Source organism: Drosophila suzukii, chromosome 3 (assembly GCF_043229965.1).
Source record: "Drosophila suzukii chromosome 3, CBGP_Dsuzu_IsoJpt1.0, whole genome shotgun sequence".
NCBI lineage: Eukaryota > Metazoa > Arthropoda > Insecta > Diptera > Drosophilidae > Drosophila > Drosophila suzukii.
The window spans coordinates 66,960,200-66,987,218 of NC_092082.1; the positions used below are offsets into that span (position 1 = coordinate 66,960,200).

The 27,019-nt window shown below is 38.8% G+C and overlaps 1 protein-coding gene and 1 long non-coding RNA gene across 8 annotated transcripts in view; both read right to left on the bottom strand.

The window, feature by feature from the left end:
- Positions 1–27,019, bottom strand: part of SNF4Agamma (SNF4/AMP-activated protein kinase gamma subunit) — a 71,909-nt gene that overhangs the window by 5,749 nt on the left and 39,141 nt on the right. For 4 of the 7 annotated variants that reach the window (XM_036816735.3, XM_070995716.1, XM_036816734.3 and 1 more), the window contains 2 exons: positions 23,619–23,655; positions 4,933–5,066 (listed from right to left, as the gene is read on the bottom strand). In XM_036816735.3, coding sequence (XP_036672630.3) covers positions 4,933–5,066; positions 23,619–23,655 — 171 coding nt within the window. Of the gene's footprint in view, positions 1–1,342; positions 2,493–4,932; positions 5,067–5,191; positions 5,838–6,396; positions 7,053–19,772; positions 19,940–23,618; positions 23,656–24,109; positions 24,296–27,019 lie in introns of those variants that run through there. The other 3 variants (XM_036816736.3, XM_036816739.3, XM_036816738.3) reach the window with 3 other exon arrangements.
- On the bottom strand, positions 6,981–8,896 carry LOC139352925 (uncharacterized). Its single transcript, XR_011603971.1, has 2 exons — positions 8,829–8,896; positions 6,981–7,188 (listed from the first exon to the last, which is right to left on the bottom strand). It is a non-coding gene; the product is annotated as an uncharacterized lncRNA (long non-coding RNA).

The window sequence follows — 27,019 nt, forward strand, 5'->3', positions numbered from 1 at the left end:
ATTCAAGAAATAAACGAGCCAACTTGAAAAGTCGTAAAAAGTACACATACGACGTACAGCGTTACGTAAGTTATTTTAGCTTCTACACCTTCTTTTCCTATATATTAAGACATTCACTCGCTTCCGCTTTCTTCACAGCCTTCTGATATTATTGGCGATATAATTCTGATATTATATGTGGGTCACAATGATTGGAGCTCTTTCAAGGGGTTTAAAATGTGAACAACACAATATCGAAAGTAAACAATAGGGGAACGGTTCTGTAAATAGTAGTTCAAATTGCGTTGATTTAGCTTTCATACGCGTTATCTCTTAATCAAGAGGCGAAATCACAGATAAAACCCAGAGAAATAAAAACAATTCCAGCACCAATGAAAATTTATAAACAGGGTGGAAAGGGGTGTAGAGGAGGTGTGTGCCCAGTCGTTCGAGTGGCTTTGAATTAACATTGAAATGTGCAATTGTGGAATTATGACACATTAGCAAGGGGAGGTATGGGGATCGGGGAATGGGACAAGTGCCCCATATCAGATACGGCAATTGAAAAATTACGCTCGCATACGAGTACAAACCAATTTTGGTTTAGCCTAAACGTTTATACCCACAATCATTCTCTTTCCCCCGTAGCGCTCTTTTCTAGTAAAAAATGGGGTCAAGAAAAGTGTGCACAGCGAAAAATATTTTCATTTTAAGAAAAGATATTAAATACATCCGATAAATTATTAAATTATAAATTAAATAAATTATTAAATTTAAATAAAATAAGTTGGATAACGAAGCAAAATACTTTTTTAATTTCCAGGACTGCTCGCATCTATTAAAATTAATTATAATTAACAATAAACGCGAATTCTTCAGAACTGATGCTTAATAGCAAAATTAAATAAAGATTATTTGAATACTCTTTCAATTTATTTTATTTCTTATTAAATGGAACTCAAAAACGTATTTTTCGAAAGCGCATTGTAATGCTGACCCTCATTTTTTCTAAATATATATTGCACTGAATTCAGCCAAATTCAATGGGCGGAAAAGCTTCCCCCCAAAGCTTTGCTACAGCCACACACTTGATGGTTTTCCTTTGTTTTCATTTTAATACATTTTCCACATAGCAAAAAATTGTATACTAAGATGTAAGATTGCATCATGGATAGCCAAAGCAAGGATTCAAATCCTACTGCTGCGCAATTAATTTTTTATGATTTTTTATAAATATAAAAATATTATATTGTTATTTTAATGGAAAAATAGGGTTTTTGCACTCCATATGGAAATCCAGGTTTCATATCTTTATGTAAAATCATCATATATTGTTCCACACAGTTTCTTCCAGTGCACTTACGCTAATCTTGCGTCCGGATCGGGGCAACAATTGTTGCTGGCGCTTCCACTGCTCGATCTGCTCGACGCTGTAGTCGCTGCGCCGTCGCATCAGCATGCACTGGTGCACCGGCGAGTGGTGGCGCGGGGTGGGGGAGGGGGAAGAGTGGGCGCTGCTGACGCGCCGCCGCTCGTAGACGAGCGTCTGCTGCACTGCAGCAGCGGCGGCGGCAGAGGGTGAATGACCCAGCGAATGGCGGGCAGTATTTGCAGTTGTGTTGCTGTTCCTTAGTTGTTGCTGTTGCTGCAGTTGCTGTTGTTGCTGCAGTTGCTGTTGCTGCTGCTGTTGTTGCAGCTCTTGTTGCTGCTGCATTTTCTGCTGCTGACTGTGATTGCTGTGCGCCTTGCGTCGCAGCAGCGATGATGACATGGCCGCCGTTAAAGTTGCCTTTAGCTTTTTGCCATCTTTTGCCTTGCTTTTGCCGCTTGGCAGGCTTGGGATGCTTTGATTGCTTTGGCTAATGTGGCTTTGGTTTTGGCTCTGGCTTTGGCTGTGGCTGTGACTTTGGCTCTGGCTACTGCCGTTGTCATCGCGCCTGCTTACGTGCTGCGAGTGGCGTTGGCCGTCGACGAGATCGCGCAGATTCGCACTGTTCAACAGTTGATAGTTGCTGCTGGCCGTCGGCCCGTTATTCGACATCAGCGCCGGCAGATGGCCATACCGCTTTTTGCGATGATACAGCGGCGAATTGCTCAGCGATCGCGCCTTGCGTCCGCCGCTTTTGGCATTTGCATTTTCACTGCTGAAATTGTTGTTGCTATCGTTGCTGTCTTTGGGCAGATTGGGGTCAAAGTGTACGCTCAGTTTGGGTGGTGTTTTCGGGACGGGCAAGGGGGTGGCGGTGGGGGCAACATGGTGCAGGGGCGGAGAGGGTAGCACCCCCACGCGGGGCGTGCTCGGCTCGAAGGCGGAATAGCGACGGCGATACATGAAAAGCCCGCACTCGAGTAAATAAACACTGGCAGACGGATTTATCAAGAGCCACCAGAAATGACGACACCACTCCGTTGGATCTACGAGTTTACGAATGTACGATTGTACAAATATACGGCCGTGTTTCGTTCCGTTTCACTTGGTTTCCGCTCGTTTTCCGGACACGTCTGCGCTCACGCAAATGAAAAATTAAACTGGTTAAAAAAACGCCACTGGTTAAGAGTTTCGCGAGCGCCAATCCAAACCCACACACATGATCGCCCCACCACAAAGAGCGGAGAAAGAGAGGCAGTGAGCGCCAAAAGTGCGCGAGAGTGCTAGAGCTTGAGCAAATACAAGAACACACGCGATGGGCTGCCATGTAAATGTAACGAAGCTACAACACTCTAGAATGTACCTACACTTGAAACAAATGGGTGGAACTCATTGGAATTTCTTTTCTTTAAACTTTACAAGGTATAACTTGGTTGCACAAGTGCATTTTGATATTGGAATGTTTACACAAAATACAAATTATTAAATTTAGTAGATCATTCTTTGTTATTACTTAGGTTGCGTTGGGCAACGAGCTGAGAAGCCTGTTAGAATTTGTTATATTTTCATAAATGCATTACCATAGAATCTACATAACCACTTATTAGAAAAGTTTTCATCCAAAGACGTGTTTTAAATTTGTAAACACCTCGTATCTATTAGAAAAAATAAAGCTTTTGCTCTATTCATGCATCACCCCTTTCTTTAAAATATTTTAGAATGTGACGAATAAATTTTATTTTTATGAGACACATTATTTTGCGAGTGCAATAAAAAACTGGGTTGGCTGCATCAAAAATAAACTTTTTATTTGTCCAACGGTTCACTTCTTACACCTTGTTTGCTTTGCTTATCTGTTCGCTGCCTCTCCCTGTGGGGTTTCTTCGAAAGAGCGGCCAAAACGAGCGAAGAATCGCTAATGCCTAGTTAACCGGATGAAAAAGGGTATCAGAGGAATGGCGCTCGTTTATTTCCTTTTCGACTTGATCGTTAAATCGTTAAAGCAAACAAACGGTCCATAGACAGAGAAGGGCATATGTGAAGTGAAAGAGAGGGGTCGACGAGAGAGACCCACTTGCACCCACACAGGCAAACAGCTCAAGAAGGCCACTGCAGGCGGAAAAGAAAGAAGAAGCGCATCAAGTGCTCGACTCAAAGCGAATCCACTCGTTGAGTCAACTGAGAAAAATACGCATCGAAAAAGCAAAGAGCTTCTGTGTACATTTGTTGTTTTGTTTAAGCGATAAGTAAAACAAACGGTACTGCAAGATTGTGGCCTTGCTAAAGAGAAAGAGAGAGAGAAAGAGCGGTCAGGAGAATAGTGAGAAAAGCCTGACATGAAAAGAGTACTTGCCTAATTAATCATCATCATTAGCGGATACGTACATCCAATAACCAACAACAAATCAAAGGCAAAAAGAATTCGACGGTGAAAGCCCAAGCCACTGACGTCAGAATACAGAAAAGTTAGAAAGAATTAGCAAAGAATTCCCAGGCATATGCAATCGAAAACAAAATACTTGGCACATGATTCTATCTATCGAGCTAAACCAGTTTTCATGGGTGACCACGTTGCGGAGTGCGAAGTAAACAATAACAACAGACTAACAATATAATAACACTATGTTTATAATGGCCATTAGGCCGATTATGAGACCTTGTATTTTACATACATACATAGGTGGGGGCGAAATAAACCAGGAAAAGGTAATTTTTCAACTAATTCTACGTCGATGACAAAGTGAGTGAAAAAAATTAACCATCATCATGATTTCTGGTTTTCAATATACGGTGATTCATTACTTTGAGTTTGTTTCACCAACAATCGGTTAAATTGCAATTGCTAGTATGGATCTTTGATGGCAAGTCTAATCAGAGTTATCGCAGATACACTACGTATACGTAATAAGCAGGTTTAATACGCCAAGTGGTATTCTACATGTAGTCTACATGAGATGTAGTTCATTCGTAATCCTCAAAGTATGCAATAAAAATGCAAAAACCTGAGGGACTATGTGAGTTTAAATTCACTACCATTCTTCGATGAAAAAATACATGAAGAATAGCCCCTTGTTCTTAAATTTCAAGTGCTAACAGGATAGATATAATACTTATGCGTACATCATTGCACACGACCTTGAGGAAATTATATAAGCAGCTGGGAAAACGCATTTCTCAACTGGTAACAGAGTAAATCAGAAATGTCAAGGTGAAGTGAACTGAATGGGGTAAACAAAAAAAGGGGAGTCATGCAGTAGAAGTCTAAGAGAAAAGGGGGAATATACAGAAGCGTATTTTTAGCTATTAATAGCTTTGAATAACCGAGTCGACTAGATTGCCTTTTAAGACGATAACGAAAGAAAAATGGAAAGGGAAAATATTTGCGAGATAGCAAGATGATGATATATTTCCAACTTTTAGTCGGGAAAATTAACTTCTTAAGGCGTAGATGATATTTGTTAGGTGATACACTATTACGTATAACTAGGAAGATAATTTTTGTTGACTTTTCGATTTATCAAGTTCACTAGATTTAGTTAAAATAAATAATGTGACATAATCTTCACTAAAAGCTGGAAACTTACCCCTCTGGAGTCTCTGAAGAGGATGGCTGCATGGTGTGGATCCAGCGTACCATCCCCCCGCAGCCCTCGACCGGCGGCGCCAACTGAAGCACGGCGTTTCTCCAAATCCGCTGAGGCACGACGCATATGAGCACCTGGAAGGGTATTCGAATCATAGTAAGTACAAGTTTCTAATGGAACAAGTCAAAGAATATATGGCTAGACCTAATTGAACAGCAAGTACCAGTAAGAGAAAGTAACCCCTCCCACAACCCTTTACCTTCTTTGACTATGCGATCGTAGATCTTGTAGGTTGCCCCCCAGTCATCCAGAATGCGATTGGGGCGACTAAGCGTGTTCACATCCAAACTCTTGGATCTGGTACGGAAGTTCTCCTGAGGATCGTTCTGCGGCGACGTGCAAACACTCTGGGCGTCATGGTGCTTCCTTGGCCACAGGTGCATCTTCTTGCCAAAGTGCTTCACCAGCTCGTGGATCGAATGGTGGTGGTGATGATGGTGGTGGTGGTGCTTTCCGTGCTTGCCGTGACCTTCCTTGTGGGGCGAGTGCTGCTGCTCCTGCTCGTCGATGCTGAGGCTTTTGGCAAAGGACGAGTTGTCGAAGCGCTGGCGATTGAAGGGTCCGTTGCTCACTCCGCTGTCTGTGCTGTTCATCGACTGGCGTGAGGATTCCCCAGGCAAGACATAGTCATCCAGCGAGGTATGGGCGGCGCTCACTCGGTGAAAGATCGAGATGGCTGTGGGCCTTTGCTGTTGCTGTCCGCTGGCACCCGTGTGGGTGAAATACTGATGGTCCGCCTGGCTCTCGTAAATGTCGTCGAGATCGTGGGGGAAGTAGCCGCCCCCACCCGCGGGCGCTGTGGGTGGCGGGGAGCCAAAGTCAGGACCTGCACTACGACGCATGCTCTGCAAGGTTTTTTAAGTTAGGATCAACTTTTTCTTGAAAAAGTGCAGCTTTGGGAGATGCAAACCGATTCCGAGTCGAACTAAACTGTATTCACCTTTTGAAATTTACATTTCTTGCTCGCAACACTATCTAATTTCTATCAAAACAACTTTTAAAATTTATGTTTTTTAACTTCTTACACATTCGTCTTGAAAAAGTCTTTGTTTGGTTTCTTCTTTTAATTAAAACACATTGTGCCGAGAAAATATTAAAATAGGCGGGTTTTTCAATTAATTGAGCAGTCAATTTAATTATAAAATGGAATACTAATCATTAATGTCATTGATCTTAGAAACCACACCTCCCAAACCACTGATCTTAATTTTTCACACGAGTAAACAAATAATATAAGGTGCTTTAAGGTTGGTTGTGCAAGCAGTGTGTAATTCTTAATATATATTTTCTTGCTTTTTATAAACGTGACCCAATTCTATACTGATTAACAAATCCCTGCTTCTTCTGAGCACTATATCTACATTATCGATCGGTTTGAATCCTTGTCGGGGGAGTTATACTCACGCCATAAATAGCCGGACTGTGAGATCGTTCCAGGAAGCTGCGCTTCGAGGAGGGCGTCCGCTTGAGACTGCCGCTGGTGGGCTGTGGTTGCTGCTGGCTGTGGGCGTGGTGGGTGGGCGAGTTGCGGTAGTGGTGGTTGGCCAGCGACCTTGGCGCATCGGGCACGGCCTGCGGCAGCGAGTGGCGATCGCTCTGCCACTGGGCGTAGGCGCTTCCGGTGACCCCTCCCAGATTCTCGCCACCACCAGATGCTCCTCCACCTCCTCCCCCGCCCCCAGAGTTGTTGGAATTGGAGCTGGAGCTACTGGAGGAGTCCACACTGTAGAGGCGACTGCCCTGCGAGGAGGCATCGGCACTGCTACCATAGCTCGGGTAAATCTGGCGGGACCAACTCTCGCCGCCGCTCAGCTGTTTTTCCACGGCATGCTGGCGGTACAGGTGTGTGATTCCATGCATTTTTGGGCCGTTGCTTTCACTCTGTTGTCAGTTTTGTGTTTTATTGTTTATAGTTCTAGGTTGTTGTTACACTTTTGCAACGCAGTGTAAAACAGTTGTTATTGTTGTTGTTGCACTTGTCAATTTGGTTAAAGTAAACACTGCGATCCCCTGTCGCCGTCTCTGTCTCGCCTTGTAAAAGTCACATAATAATCCTTCAACTGTAAATAAAAATCACATCACATCACTCTCTTGCTCTCTTTTTGCCGCCCACTATCTATGCACTTGTTCGAGAGCTTTTGCTCTGCATCTCTCTTTCTGCGATTGTCCGTCTCGCTTGCTCCTAGGTTGAACGCACTGAAATTAAGTCAAAGCTGCACACATCGCCTCGTTTTATTTGTTCTTTCTGTTGCTTTTTGTTTGCCACGACGCGATTGTTTATTTTTAACATTTTTAAACACATTTTGTCGCCACATTATTGGCTGTAATCGAACAAAAAAAAGACAAGAAACAACGTTTGCAGCAACAAATATTGAGTGATGAATGCACTTGAGCAAGTTCACCACACCACCCACAATGGCAACTGCAACAATAACAGCAAGGCGGAGTCAATGCGCGCATAGCTTTAATTTTATTTATTTCAATTCATTAATTTTCTGCCTGGTTGTCATTGTTGCGAATTGCGGTGGGTAAATAAAAAAAAATTCCTAATCGATCGATTGCCACAGAGAGCACTTGCGACACATTTGTCGCCTGCACGGACTGCAACCTGCGCTCAGGGTCAGTTTTCTAGGTAAGTTCAGCGACCCAGGCGACAAAAGTTTGTAGAGTTCAATGCCATGAGAGCACACAAAAAACTCTCAATTTCTTAATGGCAAAATAACGATTTTTAGAGTTTTGAGTAGTTTTTTGCATAAGTTAAATGTAATTTCAAACCGATTTAAGGACTTTTTTAATATTAAAACTTTATTGATCCAAATACACTTTCCGGAAATTTTATATAAGCATTTGACTCCTTTAAATACATAGATTCGGGGAAATATGAGATGGCAAAAGCCAGTTTGTAACACAACAACTTGACCTTTGGAAATATACTCGAATGATAGTACATACATGGGCCCAATTGATTTCGAGCAATTTTTATTTGGGGGTCTCACAATCTAATCTTAAAGAATTGATATAGCAATTTTGTATATTTAGATTTCAGAACTTCAAGGTTCGCACTGCAAAATAATGAAAAACTTGTCGCCTGGCTGACTTAATCCCACATTCTCCCACTCCTCTCTTCGCTCTAGACTGCTCTCTTTCTAGGCCCATTGCTCTTGCGGTTTTCGTCTGGCTGTCAACCCCTCTTGGGTAATTAAATTATTTTATAATGCAATAAATACGAGTTGCATCTGCTCGAGAAAAGCGCGCTGATAGCTTTATAAATCGTTCACTCTGCACACACTAACAAGCACACGCGCACATGATCACTCAAATCGTATGCTTGATTTAAATAAACGGCCTTTATCTTTATCGCCGAGTGTAAAAACAAACAACAAACGCAGGAGAGGGAGGGGAAGAGGAGGGAGTGGGAGTAGGGGGCGGGGCAATTAAGAAGCATGCCAAAGCAAAGCACAGAAAAATAAAGTTAAGTTCTATTTTTATTATCAACGCAACAATAACAACACGGCCAGCGATTTCAAATGAAGAAAGAGGAGAAGGCGCACTGATAAAAACAAATGGGAAAGATGGAAAATATGTAGAAAGGCAGGCAGAACACTGAGGAATATTGATTAACTTTCTCAAGTGCCCCTTTCAGGCGAATATTTCACAATTTGTATCAAAATTTATGCAATTTATAAGGCCAGTCGTAGAACAAAGTACGCAAAGAGAGCAGCCGGTTCAATTGAGGTTAAGTCACCCACTTATTTACCGCCAATCAAATTTGTATAAATAATGCAAAATTCTATATATATATATATGTACACAGGCGTAAGTATGTACGCACATACATATATACGGCCGGCCGCCTACGCACTCAAACACACGAACACTGTTACGCACACAACCGCTCGGCTTAAAATCCAAAAGAAGAATGAGAATGAAAAGAACAAACGGTGCACGTGCTGCTGAACAAGTGCCAAAGAGAGAGAAAGAGAGAGAGTAAGAGAGGCTGCACCCCACCAACAGTGGGGCTCTTCGCGCGTCCTTGAAATCTAAGTACGTAAAAGCAAAAAGCGAGAGTGAAAGCATGAATTGAACCATTTCCCCCGGTTCAGTGCAGCCAACACTCGACCATGTGTAATCCATTAGCAAATACGACTGGATTACCACCACTAATTCAGATGGGGGCATCTCAAGGGCATACACATAACTCGTCCATAAATCACTCAAAAGTGAAAAAACTTTCTCGGCCAGTTCAGGAAATTTCTACTTGGAACCCATTAAGAACGCATTTCCGCCATAAGGATCAGAATGCCCTTCTAAGTATGCAATATTTTGAAACGTGATATGCCGAAAATATGGCTGAAATAGAAACGTCGGTCGGGGTCAACTTCCTTTCAGACTTTCCCCCTTAGGCTCCGTTTATTACGCATGCGCGTAACGAAAGTGAAAGTATATAGAGGGAACGTAATACTATACTATATATGTACATAAGTACGTCAATGGCGTATCTAAGGGAGGTAAACCCCTCTTAAGAATCGTGTTTATATAACAAATTAGTCCATGTGGTTTTTCTTCCAGAATCAAAGCAAAATATAATTACTGTTATAAAAGTCTCCTTTTTAAGCTTAATCCCCTTGAAAAAATATAATGCTTACCCCCTGGTATTCGGCTATGTGCTATACAGTAGGTTCCAAAAGTCTTTAGGTCCCAACAATTGCGCATTTAGGTCAAGTGTGTGCGCAAAAGAACTTTGATTAGAGAGTGCAAAATTTTAAAATACCTAATTATCAGGCAGACCCCCACTAGACAAGCCCTGGCGATAAGGAAATACTACGGGTGTTCTTTTTTCTGATAAGGACTGTGTTTGTTTGCGTTGGGCCTATCGCAAAGTTGATGTGATTGACAGTCAACCATAAATAAAGGCCAAAAAGGTGCAAGCAAATTGTTTAACCGCCCATGGGGCGTATGCTTAATTTATCTTTAGTGGGCTGAGTAACTGTAAACAATACACTATGCCTGCTTTTTTATATTTTGGTTCTGCATCGCAGTTAAGTTTGCGCGAAATTCGGTCATCATTTACCTTGAACGTGATTGGATATTGGATATGTGTAAATAAGTATCGAGCATTCCCCCGATTCCCTTCTGTATCGCCATGCACCGGTCATGTGGGTAACATTCTGACGGATGTGCTAAGGTGTGCGATTTAAGTAGATTCTTTTTTTGTGGCTCGTATTTTTGTTTTTAGCCTCCTCCAATTTCGCATTTGGCTTTAACTCTGGCTTGTTTTTGTGCTGACTTTTGTTTGCCTGTTTGCGCTGAAAGCAGATAACCCGATGATTCAGCTGCAAAACAGGAGGCTCGGGCGGGACGGAGATTTCAGGGCAAATATTTGAACTTGTCCACGGATTTCGAGAGGGGAAAGGGGCTGGGGAAAGGCATTCCAAATACGAGCAGTTGGATGATATAACCGTTTTAAGGGCAACGTTCTTGATCTTCGTACGTCTGAATTTAGAACCAAAGTGTAGTTTTCATGTCAGCAGAGGTCTTCGGTTTTCGCTTACTCAATAGTAAAGCAATATACTAGATTTCTGATTAAATAGATATAATTTTGAGTTCATGTAACGTACAACATTCTAAAGTACAGCCATTACATAAACGACTTTTAATCGCTTTATAATTCGAGTCATATGTGCCCTCTTTCAATAACTTTATTACTTGAACCCGCTTAGCTATCAAAACAAAGTGCCACTCAACTAACTCACAATTATCAATCTAATCGATTCGTTTTTGTTTGACTAGGGGCAGTTGTCACCTGAAAATGAATAGAACTGTCACACGCAGCGACCTTCAAGCGTGTCGCTGAACCCACCTTCCTTGAATTTACCCTTAGACCATAAATAGATCCTTGGCCGAAAGGCACACGGGTCATGACCTTCTCTGAAAACTTTGAACCCTCGTAGCGGGGACAATTCTTGACTTAGCTGTAAGCTCCTACATACACAAAACCCCCCGACAGATGTCCTTGCATTTTCAGACCCCCCACTTACACATAGTACATAATTCCAAGAACAAACCCATAAAACTGTCACTAATTTCCACTTGCGTATTACTTGTGCAAATGATGAGAAGCAAGTGCTCGTCCAAGTTTTTGTGGGCGGGACATATTTACCCCTATCCCCGCCACTATCTGTTTTTTTTCCGTTTCCGCATCATTGGAGCCGTGCAATTAAACAAATGCAGTGTAAGTACGTATAGTCGACTACAACCGGAAGCGCAGTCACTTGCAACCCGCACGTTTAACAGAACTTTGCACGCTGTTGCCATCCGTTAATTAGTTTTGGGTTGGGAAAAGAACATAAACGGAACCGCAGCGATCCGAACGGAACCTTGAGGGGTTGCGAATTTTCCGCTGCATCTCGCCCTGTAGAATATAGAGTGTCCTCCAATTACATGTTTTTCCTTCTTGGCTAATGCGATTTTGGCATCCCACTCAGTTCGAATGTCCGACTAGGTTTGCATTTCGCTGACAGGCGAGTCAGCAGCAGAAAATCGGAACCTATATCTTAACTTGCGCTACCAAAATGCAAAGATTTAAAAGTATTGTCGTCGTATAAGTGTAGGTATATGTTATGAAATAATATATGTATGCTAAGAAGAGCTTTTCTTTAACGTTTGTGCTTTAATACATTTACCCAACTCATTCCATGCTCAATTAAATTAAGTAAACACAACAAATTTGTAAGCTAAAAATACCATTAAGCTGATTACTGTCGTACTTAGTTCAGGAGATATATAATCTACTGAAAATATTTTAACAAAGGATAGAGCCCCAACGAATTAAAAATGTAAAATGAAAATAAACAGCTAATATTAACCTGTCAATAACTTGATTATTAACCATTCAAATATCAATAAAACATAAAATGTTTATGTATTATAATTTGTTTTGCCGAAAGCAAGAATAATAGTTTACCAACAAACTATAGTTTATTAAACTATTGCTGAACAGCTCATTAAGAACCGCATTCAAAATCAGTGACTCATGTGGCCAATAATTAATTCTGTACCAGTTCAAAAATAGTCAGAAGACGAAACTTAATGCATAACTTAAAGCCAAACACCTCACATTCTGATCCACTTTTCGTGAGTCATTCCCTTGGATTTCACAAGACTTTTCGCATAAGTACATAGCTCTATAGAGTTGACCACAGAAAATGGGAAAAGAAAAGCCGAGGAACAAACATCCCTGGGCGGAGAAGACCTTTGACGCCCTCTGCGGACGGATGACTCGTCATCCAGTGGCGATTCAACGTTGACTCGACTCACGCGTTTGGCTTATATAATTATTCAATATATACTATATACTTCGAATGGACGTGGTCATACGGACTAGTGTGCACATGGAGCTTCCCCGGTGGCCGGTGTTTGCCGTGTGCAATCGCTCGCAGCCGGTGAAATTTGCAAATGAAATGAGCCGGCAGTCGAGTCAAGACTTCCTCGCAGCAACAAGTGCAGTTCACACACAAGGGCGCACACTCCTACTATGTGTGCCACGTAGAGAAAATGCTTCTATATTAACCAATACATTTGGTACGTTAAGAAAAAACAATATTAAACGTAAACAAGTTGACTTTGAAGACCTATGTTCTTAATAGAAAAGATAGAAAGATATGATAAATATCGATTATGGATATTAACAAAACGATCAATAGAAATTACTGAACTATTAAAACTTTATAATAAAGTATACCCCATTAATCTTGGGCATACAAAAATAGGGGTTTTAAAAACGATCAAAGGTTAAGATATACAGGAATTCCTAGTTCTTTAAGAATGTATTCTCTGTTCTGATGATATTGGATTCTGAAACATAATATTTTAGAAGAGAACGCTCCTAACTAATTGTTCCGACCTAGGATATTGCGGTTTTTTCACCAGTGTATGCCTACTCTGACTGGAATTCAAATATTGAGTGCACCTCTGGTGTTTTTTCAGCTAGTTGGCTTTCTGTTTACGGTTCTAATGGAGTCAGACATCTGATTCACATTTCCAGCTCTTTGCATAACCAACGGGTGAAGTAGCCCCCTCAGCAAGTGGCAAGTGGAAAGGGGCCAACGACAGGGGCTCGACTTGGGTTTTCCGCGCAATTGAATCTATACTATCTGCTGATCTTTAACCCAACGCTGGCATTGAGTGTTGCTCAACGAGCGAATGTGTATATATAGAATTCTTTCTGACCATTTTATATATATATTATTTCGTTATCTTCTTGCGTACTTTCTTTTGTGCTTACTGGGGCTTTCAGGGGACCATAACAAATGAGATTCACGCGCCCCGAAACGAAATAATAATCTTCTATAGGCACTTGCTGACGTCACAAGAAGTCGATTTATCAAAAAACAAGTCACGAAAGTAGAAGCGAAAAAGAAGTTGAAAAGAAAAGGAGGAAAGAACTTAAGCCAGCAATAGAGAATAGATTGGGAAAGTCTTTAGCCTATGGGTAAATTACATACCATTAGTGGTCCTAACAAAAATGGTAGTTAAATTCTGAATTCTCCTGACTAGATAGTTGTTTACCCAATCTATAAAAAGAACTGTTTTTCAAATAGCCATACTATCACCACTATATTGTTCTATTGATATTGTCTGTTTACCACAATGTATGTACCTACGAGAAGTTTGCGTATCACTAGGCAATTATTAGGTGCAATTATTACAAGGCAAACTGAGGGGAATGTCAAGCTATAAGGTTTTTATCTTGCCAGACCTTTTACCTTCCCCACTCCCTGCTCCACTCTTCTCGGTCCTTGACTATGTGTTATTTATTAGCCCCTCTTGCTGACGTCAATGGAAATGGGATGTGGGCTTGGACTTGGAAAATCATGCAAATGAGTCTCGGGATCGTATTTTGGCAGGTTGTGCGTTGGTGCTAATTAGATTTTACGAGCCTATTTTGTTGCTCGAGGGCTTGTCGGTGGCAGCTATTAAACCTAACTTTTGGCATCTGGCCAAGATGCGGTTTAAAGATTGCAGAGTTAGCTGGAAAACAACGAAGATTACATCCCATTCTTCCTATGAGCCAAGGACATTGGCAAGAATAATACAAAATAAGTGAAGGGGGAGTGTGGCTTACAGACAATTGTCAGAACAGTGAATGAAAAATGGAAATGTTAATGTCAGGCTTAATGAAAAAGCCTGCCTGGAGGGCAGGAAAATGCCTTCTACACACGCAATGGAAAGCATAAAGGACATAAACTAATGGCAGTTGTTGTGTATCCTGCGTGATATACTAAAAATAGCATAATAGTCCTACCAGCTGTTTCCCCCCAGTTATATAACATTCTCAAGTTAGGTATACCATTCACAACCTGGCAATATCCCAGCAAATAATTTAATAGTCCTACTGTTTTTTAACACTCCTGTCAACTCGTTGAACCTTGGCTTCTCAAAACAAACAGTCTTACAACTTCCGTATGAGAAAACATAAAAAATTCACAATTAGCAAAATTTACAATTACCATCCTCTCTCTTCCCGCAAAAAGCCTCCTCAGAAAAACATTATTATTAATTGCTCACAGGTTCTCAACAGATCTTACAACGAATTAATTTGTTGACTGTAGGAAAGTGCACTTGGATATCGTACGTGTGTACCCATCTATATGTAGCTAGATATATCTATATATCTTTATATCCATTCGAGTGTGTGCATATCTAGCGGTGCAAGCGATGAAATGAACAAACAGTTGAATTGTTATTCTTGTTTGTTATCAACGGAACACAGAACGTACGATTTCTGTATAGCGACGATATATAAAATCGTAGTGTGTGCCCTGGGTAAATATAAACTATATATTCCACATTTGTGTGTGCACAAGATGCATTCATTTGGGGGGAATACTACAAGTTGTTTACCCACTCAAGTGCGACGCGAATTTGAGCATTTGCTGTTGACCAACCGATGTTCATCATATCTCGATGGCAATCGAAAGCTGTTTGATTTGTCACCTCCCGCTGGACTCCCAGTCAAGGTCAGTCCTTTTCCAGATCCTATCAGGGGAATATATATAGTAAGCACCCATAGTGGACGGTCAATCGTGCATGCTAATTATCGGCTTTTAAAGTGGGTGTGTTTGACTTTTACCCGCACTCATATTTGATTTACATTTATATCTATATCCACACATCTGTATTCAAATCTATATGTACCCCCCATATAAATCACCATAAAGAGCTGCGTGCTAAAAACCGTAAATTGCACGGGAAATTTGTGTTTTAAATTAGCAACTTGCAAACAACAAACAAAGAAAAGGAGCAAAAACCAAGAATAAGTCACGTTTTAGGGCCCTATATGGGTTTTAAGTATGGGAGATTTATTGTCGATTCCGCTTAATGTGGTTAATTTTGATTTTCGAGATTTTTCAATTGTTAGTGTAAACTTTTCTAGTCAACAAGTTATTGTATAACACTCTAAATAGGTTTTATAACGACAGGCATTATTATTTCATTTTATTTTTTACCCACTGACCCATTTTCAAGTTTATTTTGTCCGATAAATTCTTATAACTGCCCAATTGTGGTTCTTATAAAACACACAATAAATCGATAAAAAAAAAGGAGCCAAAACAAAGAAATTTAGGATTTAAGGTCTTATATTGGTTTTAACACACAATTATTTTGATAATATTCTTCGATCTGTAAATATAATTAAAAATCTCTCCTATAATAGGGACTTAAATATTTGTCCATATTTAAGTAATCACCTGACTAATATTTTGGTTTTCCCTATTTACATTTGAAATTTTTTAAGGATCCCCTTGAATTGTTAGTTTAAGCTGTCCTCCCTCCCAGTTTCCACTGTACGTGTCACAAGCAGCACATTTAGCTCGTTTACTTGATAATGTGGCGCTTGGTTGGTCCAAAGCTCCGCAGATGCCTTTATAGTCCATATGATACAGGATTAAGTGACAGCAAACAGTTCAAGGACAATCGCTGCCGCGTATGTGAGTCGGAATATAGTCTTATATATATATATAAATATATATTTTCATGGGCGTGGTCTGGGGCTGACGTGCGAAATACAACGGAGTGGCAGAGGTCGTTCCGCGGGACTTAACAAACTGGCCAGGGAAACGGCGACGGGTCCAAGACGACGACGACGACCCAGAGGGACCGCCTGGGGATCTCATTAAGTCCGCTGGCGTGAACTCAATTAACGGAGAGAAATGTCCTCGAATTACCGAGAATACTTAGTCGGACTAATGGTGAAATAGGAGCGGTTTTAAACAATTAAGAGCAAAAGTTAATTGCACAAAACGTATGCCTCTGAAAGTGTGCGGTTACCTAAGTAGGATGTCTGGAACTTATGTTAATTAATTAGCGGATAATAAAATGTGTTCTAGAGTAAAGCCAGTATAGGTACCTCCATCAATCTTAACTAACAATAGTTTCCTGAATTTCTAACAATCTACTTTCCATATCCAGCTTTTCCAGTATTACAAATAATCATCCATTTTTCAAGTTCAGTGTCAGGCATTATCTGGAATTCTGGGACACCCTGTATGCTAAGTGCACTATAAAATTTATGCGGCAACAACAAGAGCAGACAGCTGTTGTAATTAAGGCAACACAGCATGAACAACAATAAGATACAACGATCATCAGACAGGGAGGCAATATGAAATATTTATGTTGTTGCGGGCTGAGATTATAATTAAACAGCTTAGCAAGAAGCAACAACAAATCGAAATAAACAGAAATTTAATTGCCGTTTAGAGTAAGTTCCTCGTCTTGACCCAATTCTCAGGCGACCCCCCAGTTGAGAAGCAAAAAACAAATAACCAAAACAAGCTGCTAAAGTTATGATATTATCTACAAGTACAAATCGGAAAAACGTATCTAAGATTTCTGTTACAAAATGGAAAAGTGCCTTGGGAAAACTCTAGTGATGATTGATGAACACAAAATATGGAAATGATGCACCTGAATTATATAGATACAATCCGATGCATTACGTAAATATTTGGAACTTTCTGGAAGTTCACTGAACTAGACCATAGATGATTAGTTTGTTTTTAAAACAGGTTTTGAATATCTTTAGAAATATCCAAGTCGCTAATTACACTATTTGTTGCATTCTACGCAGTCGGAAATATACACATCTTGTTTGTTTTTGGTAAATTTATATTCGGAAATTTTTCTAAAAATTAAATTTGCAAATGTGAAAACACGGCCAAAAACAATAACAATTTCAAATTTAATGTTTAAGACTAAATACCATAACATTAATAGCGATATTATTATTATTATTATTATGGTCTATTAGGCAAAAGTTGGTTTAAAAACTAATTCTGTGACGGAGATTTATATAATCGTTAAATAAAAATCTGAAATCTGATGAAATGTAAATTAACCATACCTTATTTACTACCATATTTGTATTTCTCGTGGTTTTGAATCCTAGAATATACTATAGAATTTAATAGTAAACAATCTCTGGACAGACCCCTCTGAAAGTGAATTACAGACAATAATTACCATATAATGCCGAGATTACAGGATCGTTAAACTTTTACTACCTACTGAGTAAGTTTACAAGCGAATTCTTGTGGCTCTCTTTCATTGACAAAGCTATTAACTCCCCCACCACCCCGATCCCTAGGCATATTAACCGCATAAATCTAGGGAAAGGCGAAATTCATAATGTATCTCAAAGTTAGCCCGAAGGCTTGCCAGGTTTGGAGGTTTTTGCGTCGCACGCAAGAATCAAATAAAATCAAGATACAAATTCCATATTGCTCTCTTTCTCTTTGAGAGTGCGAAATGTTCTCTTTTCTCAAGTGGTGGTTGTCCAAAAACAAAAACACAACGCAGCGAGAACATTTTTGCTGCGCAATTTCTTCTTTGCCGTGTTTTCATTTCTTCGTTTTCGACCGACCTTCTCCCCCTTTTTCCAGAAATCCGAGTGAAAAGAGTAGCTTCCCACATGGTGTTGTTGTTTATCTGGTTTTAAGCCGGCTGCCCCGAAATTTAATTTCATTTACAGAGGCCTCCTCCATCCGCATAAACAAAATCCATATAAAAAGGGTCTACAGCACTTGCAAAACATTTGATGCCGTGCATAAATTTCAATTAAATTAGCTACAAAACATATTTATTCGCAGTATTTCAGGTTTTTTTCTGCCAGCATGTGCGCAAATAATACAAATCTTGGGGGTGGGTTCTCTATTTGTTTACCCCCCACTTAAACTACATAATATCTCGACAAACAGATTGTTTATGCGGCATAAATGGCTTGTGAAGGAAACCGAATCTGAAACTGACCTATTCCAAGTGGATTTCAATTGCTGTTTCAGTTCTATTGAGACTGATTGTGGAAAGCTCGGTTACTGAGCTGGGGTTATCAATTTCTATTACCACATATGTATATATGTATGTGGGTTAGTGCTTATCTCGGGAAATCCGGGTGCACATCTGTGATCGCATCCGAATCAAGCCAAAAATAAACTTTTGTTCTTTTTATGAATTTACTGAGGCTTTATTGGCCTTGCAATCACCTTTCATTATTGACCATAAAAAGAATTTTGGGTTTATTTATAGAGCCCCCCAATGAGAAACCAGGCACAAAAGAAAGGCGAAAGAAGGGAGCAAGATGAGCAAACACCTGCAGAGCTCGTTTCCAGATCATCTGACTTTAGCCAATTTTAATAATGGTTTATTATGCAAAACAAACCCCACCAAATACCGCACAGAAACAGTCACAGAACTGTGTTTTTTTCCGGCTCATCAGAATATCATCCTCCGCTTACGTCACAACAGCAAAACAGCAGCCGATTGGCGCCTCTTGGCCATAAATCAAAACCCATCATTCCCTCTTTTCAGTTATTTAAATAAACTTTAGCGAGGAGGAAGAACAGACAAGTTGTGCGACAAGAAAACAAAAGTTTAAATCAAATCAATTCGAGGGGAACAGCAAAATATTTCGCCGGTTAGCTAACGGTTCCCTCTAAAAGTCTTAAAAGAATTTCACAAATAGATCTCGATAGTAATTTCGAAATTAATGGAACCATTTTTTGAATGTCGTTCGAACCTCTTCGCAGCAGTTTTGCAAAAAGAGATCTGTTCCTATGCCAACACTTAAGTCCAAAGATAATATATTCCTTCCTCTTTCAAAAAATGTTTTCACTCTTTTCTCACCCACTGATTTTCTGTATTTAAATCTATTTTATTTATAAAATCAGTCACATGGCATGGGATATTTTCCCTGCTGCTTCAGGCGACTGAAATTATTTTATCTGTTTAATTTTTATGGCAATTACACGTCCTTGGTCGGTTGTTTAAATTAAATTTTAACGTATGCAAATGTGTCTCGCAACGTTTCTGATTTTGTTGTGTGCTCGTGTTTTCTGTAATATTTCTGTATTAACTTGTTAATTAGCGAGGCGGTTTATCAACTTGTTTATTCGTTCATTTAATTAATCTTCATTGCTTACAGCCTTTTAAATATAAGTCACTTGCTTGAATTGTCGCTATAAGTATTTCATAATCCTTATCGCAGTTTTTCCCCGTTTGGAAATGCTAATTCAGGAATTCAAAACTATTTTTCCACGCACATTCAGCTGATTTGATTGTTTGATTTTGACCATAATTTTGCCCGCTCATGCATATTTATAGTCAAGAAGAGGTTGAAAATATTTGTGGGCTGTCGAAAATCCAGTTTTCTTTGTCTTTGTTTGAAACTAATTATGTTTTCGCGTCTTAAAAATTAGTAATAATTCTCCCTGTCTGCCAACCGTTTAGATATTTCACTCTTTTTGAGCGACAGGCGAGTTTTCCGTTTTCTGCTTCCAATTTTTGGTTAAGGTATTATAATTAATGAATGCACTCGATTCACAATTCACTGTTCACAATTCAAAATTCACAAAGGTGGCTATTCGAAAATGAAGTCACGTGGCTGAGCATCCGACTCTGCCGGCAGTTGGAATCGAACTGAATGCGGTCCGCCCATGTGGTCGGCACTCACTCGGTCTATATCTGTATCTATATACTTTCGTATCTGTGTGCAAACCGGCAAGGCGGTCCGAGGGTGTGTGCGTGAGTGCGGGCCTCTCTGTTTTATATATTACACACAAGGCGAGAAAAAGGTGAGCACAACAGAAAATCAAGCGAGCAAAGCAAAACGTAGAGCTAGCCAAATAAAATAAAAAAACCCGAAAGGTAACCCAGCCAGTGCGCATAGATAACCAAATCGAAGTTGATTAGGGCCCTGCCGCCTTGGGCGCTTTGGGGCGTGGCACGTCGTCAGCTGACCGCCTGGGCCAAATTTAAACCACTTTCTGTTTTTCGATCCATTTCTGGAACTCTCTCTATGTCGCTCTCCGGATTGCCTAACCACGGAAAATGGGAAAACAGTCCCGCTTCTTTAACTCAAACCACCGGTTACCTCAAACTATTTAAAGAACTGATTTTATGGTATATCAACTTTTTTAATTCGTAAATGTTATATTTCAAGTTTAACTCGGAACATCATTCGCCAATTTGCATTATAAATATATGTAATTGTTAGTTACAGTCCTACTTCTAGAACTCGAAGCTATGGTATACGCAGTTTAAACATTAGTGTTCTTCGATAAAAAAAAACATTTATTTGACTTAATGTCAATTTGTGAATAAGTAACATTTTGAAAACCGATTTGAATGGCATTTTGAACTGGAAACACCACCTGTCAATTAGCTGTTATACATCGTATACTACCAATTCAATCAAAAATATTTTATTTAAATGTACAGACTGTTTCATGGTGGATTGTCAAAATGAAAATTACATATTAATAATAAAAGTAGAATCTTTAAAGAAATTGTATTGGAAAGGTATCAAACATTTAAGCTAGTACTTTAATATCACTTATAAAGCTGGAAGATTTCTTAGACCTTAAACCAAAAAATATTTTATTTTTGATTTAACAGGTAATGTTTGAGCTCCAAAAAGTGTAAGTTTGAGATGTTCCACTGTATCGTTTCATTCTTGTTGTTGTCTTACATGGGCAATTACATTTACTTTTGCTGTTATGTTGATTATTTTGTTTTTCCGCTCGTTTTCTTCGTTCTATCGATTCTAATGCTCTTTTTGTTGATTCTAGCTGTGCGTGCCATAACGCACGTAGGCCGGAGAGACCATCAACAGTCCAAATATTTCGCCCTTAGCATGGGTGGTGCTCTCCCACTCCCCTCCCTCTCGACCGCCCCACCCACCCCCTGAGCATCGCTCTCTCTCCCACGTTGTCTCCATCTCGTTCTGCTCGAAGACGCCGAGTCTGTTCTAGTTCCTATGCTATTTGGCTCGAAAAAAACGTAATTGTGTTATCTCATAGGCTGGGTATTAAAAAATAAAATAAACATTAAACAAGCCCACACATTTTTTCACCGTCTGTCTGGCCTGCCTTCAACATCAATGCCGCTTGAGATTTGTTTGTGGGTTGTGTTTGGCTTGCAAAAAAATCTCCAAGTTGTGTGCTTTCTAAGCCTCTCTCTCTGTCTCTCTCTCTCGCTCGCTCTCCCACTTCAATTGTATTACGTCATGGCCCGAGACACTTGATACGGAGGCAGTAAAAGGGGTAAAGCAAAATACATGATAAACAAAAGACCAAAAAAAATCCAAAAACAAAATATAAATGCATCAACGAGGGAGAGAAGCAGAGTTGGCAACTCTCGCTTTAAAAATATATCTAATTTCAAGCCTAAGAAAATGTAGCTAAAAATAGCTATTTAAAAATTTGTAATACCCTAGACCCTTGCTTCTCCAAAAATATTCATACACATTTACAAGAAGACACAGTGGTAAAAAACGACCATTTACTTGGCCACTTGGACTTAACGACCATATGAACTTGGTATTTTTTGTTTGTTTGCTCTATCAATCAAACAAGGAAGCTTAACAAAAACTAGGCAAAATTAGCTTTAGCCAATTAAGATCAATGTAGTATGCAGTGGGCGAAAGAGCCCGGCATTAAAATCATCTAGCTACATCTAGCGATAAAAAGCTAAATTAGCATCACTGGAGAGCCTGTTTGCTTGTTCTTACTTTTGCTTTTTCGCCTGACATTGAAAATGCAGCTCAGCATAAGGAACACAACAGCAACAAAAAGTGCAGCCTGTACACGAAAACTTTCAAGGTCAGCCAAAGGGTAAGCACATCCCAGCGCAACAGTTAGTTTCCCTCTCTCGCTCGCACACTGCACTGGAGCAAAGGTCTCTCTCTCCTTCACTCGCTCGCTCTCTTACTCCAGTTTTTTTCGGCATGTCTAGTAAAATTGTAAACACTATTTTTGGGTTCTCTATTATCTGCATACCTCGATGACCGAATTCTCTCATTTTGTTTTTGTCTTTCTATTCGTAGACAATTGTTGGTTTTAATTGTATTATTTTTATTGTGCAAAACAGGGAAATTGCTGCGACAGCGCATTCTTTGGGTAAATTTATTCAGTTGTTGTTCCTTACACTTTGTAACGTGTTTGTTACAATTACAAAACGAGAACATTTTCCACTTAATAAACCATATAAATATGCATTATAGTGCGGATAAAGTCGTGTTATTTGTTCATATAAACATTCTGAACTTGTTTAAAATGTGTTATAATTTTTTGATTTAAAATATATTTTAATTAAAATTATCATAATTAAAAAAAATTATTAAGATCATAAAGATGGAAGTTCTATGTTCCTTTTGTCCCCAATTATCAATTATCTTCGTTTTATTGCAAATGGGTAAAATAAATGAGATTTGGTTTGCATTATAACTGAATAGAAAATATCATAATTCAAAAATATGTTGATCATAAAGATGGAAGTTCTATTTTCCTTCTGTCCCCAACTACCTGTTTTTTACTCTTTTTGGATCAAATCCTTATTAAATCTTCCTTTTAAAATAATAAATATCATAATTCAAAAAAATGTTGATCATAAAGATGGAAGTTTTATAATCCTTTGCCCCAACTACGCAATGTTTTGCCTTCCTTGATCAAATCCGAATTAAATCTACTATTTTATTGCAAAAATTAAAATAAAAGAAATTTACTGGTTTTCTAAACAAATTGATTGAATTACCCCTAAGATTTAGTGTTATGTTGCCACTCAATTCGGGTTTATCAATGAAGAGCAAAAATATTCCACAACGACAGATGTTCCCACACCCACGCAATCGAATTCAATGTTTTTCGCCGTGTTGTTTATTTATTTTGGACCAGCTTCTATAAAACCCCAAAGCTTCTAGGCCCGATCTTTCTGCCGTCCCGAGCGAAATGAATAAAAGTGTTAAGTAATCCCAGCATTTGGCATTTACATATGTAAAACATTTGTTTGTCTATGCGAAGCTAAAACTTCACTTAAGCGACCGCTGCTGAATTTTATTCGTTTATTATTTGTTTGTTTTGTTTTAGTTTTCGCGGTTTGCCTAAGGTTTCTTTTCGGCTTTCGGTTTTGCGTTGTTTTCAAAGTCAAGGTTGGTTTGACTTTGTCGCTTGGCTGTGGAACGTTCAAATTAAGTTTGTTTATGGGTTTTGTAAATGGTTATTTTTTAAGTTTGCAACCTGGTACTTGCTGTTCTAATATTATAAGGTATTTTAAGTATAAGAGGTACTCACTTTGTACAGCCAACTGTTGTTGGTGCGCCGCCGCGCGCTGTAAATAAGAAAAGTAATATATAAGTTTAATAATTATAATGGTTAATTAGGGATTAATATAATAATGTTAGATTTGATACAACAATTTCTTAAATTGTGCCCTAGTACTTATCGCAAGTTCTAATTAATTTGTATTTGGCAAAATTATTATAAAATTCAAAAACATTTATAGCTAATCCTAATGTAATGGTATTTGATAATAATATTTATTAAGTTACATATATGTTTAAAAACAATCTTTAAAAAAGTTTTTTATATACAAATGTACCACTTTTACATTATAAAAATATATTCTTCTTATATGTAGGATCAAGACGTTTAAATGTTATAATATTCTTGGACATTTATAGCTAGTCCTACCTTAAAGCTATTTTATTAGTATAATAATGTTTATAAAACCTGTATTTAGGTGGTGCATCAACTTGTATTATTTAATCAACTATTATTCTTACATTATTAACCATCATAGCGCGAATTCCTGGTAGGGATTGCACATCGAGGGAGTGGCTACGCCCCCGACGCGTCTTAGTGGTGGGCGAGACGGGCGGGGGGCCGGGAGAGGTGGGCGTGGCAGAACTACTCGAGTGAGTATGCCGATATATCCAACGCTTTACCGCCGACATTTTGTCACAGTTTTATTGTATATGTTTTTGCGTATATTGCTATAATTATCACTTCATAGTTAACGAAGTGCGTTTTTTGTTTACTTATTTAATTGATAAAAATTACACATATCTACTCAGAAAAACAATTTTAAATTATCACTTTTTTGTTTCTTAAACGTTTTTCAGTTTGATTTGTAGATTTTTCGAAACAGCGGTTTAAAATAACGGTTTTAAAGCAGTTTACCGCTGGTTGTCCTCTTTTCAAAGCAGTTTTACCGCTATTTTCGCAGTAAAGCAAGCAGTACATCTTTCAGTTTCGGCCACCATACGACAGATGGCGTTCTACTTGCTTTTCTTTTCTTGTTATTTTCTCGTAAAAAAGTGCTAAGTATTTAAATGCCGGCCATAAATTATGTAAATTTTCGCTTTTTTGCAGCGGGAGAAAGTCAATTTATGTATATTTCTTAATTACCCGGCCAGAATTTTCGCTGATTTTCCGTCTTTACGGAAATGGAAAAATAAATGAAATAATGACAATGTCGCCGAATATCACTGGAGCAGCTGTAATTTTCGCCAGCTGTCCGCCTCTTATCATCTTTTCTACCCATCACCCCACAAATTAATCCTTGACCCCCAACTCTTTTAATTAACAAAATAAGCACAAAGCACGATCATTGCGAAAAGAGAAGAAACCGGTGACGCATTAAAGTTGATTGAACGCAGCAATAAAGTCAGTGGATTTGAGAGGCGTGTTTTTCTTGGTTGATTGCCTGCTGTCGTGTGTCGTCCAATTGAAATTGACAAAAACTTTGATTGAAAGGTGCACACAATAGAAGAAGAAGACTGAGTGAAAAAGGCAGAAGACACGAGACCAGAAGAAAGCGATTCTATGCAATGAAAACCAATTAATACTGGGACGAAAAAAGAAAAAGAGTGTTTCCACACGGAAATGTATTAATTATGGCAATGGGTCAAGGGCAAGAGAAAAAGATATTAGAAAATGGGATCAACATTTGATATTTTTCCAAAAATATTCACTTATTTCTCAATTTAAAAGGTGTCACATACCAAAATTTCCACACTCAAAATGGTCGACGGCCAAAACCGCATTTTGACAAGATATTTATAAAGATATCACAGAAAGCTAGGCATCTATACTATATTCCCACAGCAAGTAAACAACAGACTAAATGTGCTGCCACAGATACATGCAAATTTAAAAAGCCCCATCAAATATTACCCAATCTTAATTAATTCTCGAACTTAACACCTGCCAAAGTCCCGGGGAATTGATAATTTTCTAACCAACTTATGATTTCCTCACACCACGGGACGTATACTTAATATTGTCAAGTTCAGCTTTTGCGTTCTTATCTCATTTTGATTGTTTTGTTTACCTTTTGCGGTGTAACTTTGTTTTTAGCACGGCGAACAGGCAACGAATATTATAGACGTAAATAATAAAAGTATAATTAGACGCAATGCGACTTTTGCCCATTTGAAAATACTTAGTTTGCCTTCATTTCTAATGGTTTCCCTGGCGATGATCGTCAATATTTGTTGGAGAAATGCGCGGAAAACTTAATAATAAATAGTAGACTAGCGAAACAGACTCCGAGACCAGACAACCAAAGGCAAACAGAATGTAAAAGTCATTAACGTTAATTAGCTGCTCGAGCAAAGGCAAACAAAACAAGGCAAAAGGAAGCCAAAGTGCTCGAAAGGGTTTGGGCCAACTTTTAAATATTTAGTTATAAATCAATTCGTTCTGGTTCCATTTGGCGTTCCAAATGTGGTTGGAATTCTGCCAGGTCGACCGATCGATTCAAGAACCCCAAATTTAGAAGCCTTTCGATTAACATTGCGTTAACAGGGGCCTGTTAATTTGCAGTTGGCATGTGACCAATCACGTAAAAGATTTCTACTAAACGAGAGGAAAGCGAATCGAATTTAGGTGAGCCTTTCAGGAAATTAAATATTATTAGCACATTTCAAAGTCTTGGTTAAATATAGGATGCCAAAATTATATTTTTGGAATCCGCCACTAAACCCGTTTCTGATGTGCTATTAATGTTCTAAAACTATTGTCAAAATGTAAAGGTGTATTATGTATATTGCTTTATGTGATTGTTTAAAGCATAAGCTGAACCCTTATGACACTTGATTGATTTTTGACTAGCTGTCTAAATTTATTTTAGAAAGTCATGACAACCTAAACATGATTAAATATATAAATTCATAAAATGTTCATAAGATTTTGTTTCCCTAGGTTGCCATGACTTATTAAAATAAATGCAGTCATTCAAAAATCAAGCAAGTGTAATAAAGCCCTAACAATAGTTGATTTAACTACATTAGTTTAAATTAGAAATGAAAAACAACATTTTAAGAAACAATGTAGTTACAAAATTTAAACATTTTTATTGTTTAAGTAAAATGCATAATGTAAAATATAAACAGACAACGCAGGTTTCTTTAAATTTCAAAAGATTTTGTTGCTAGTTAAGGGGGTATATTTAAAAACGCCTAAATTTTATTTAATTTCACAATCTAAATGGGCTCTTCCTTGTTTGTATTGGTCAAAACCACTTTGAAATCTGTCGAAGCCAATCAGACACGGTTATAAACTCTATATATCTCTAAAAATAATATATATTTTTACACAATCCTAATCGGGCTTCTCCCACCATAAACAAACTTCCACATCAACAAAAAAGCTTCGACGCCTGTCATGTGGTTGACCTCTAGGCGAGTGAG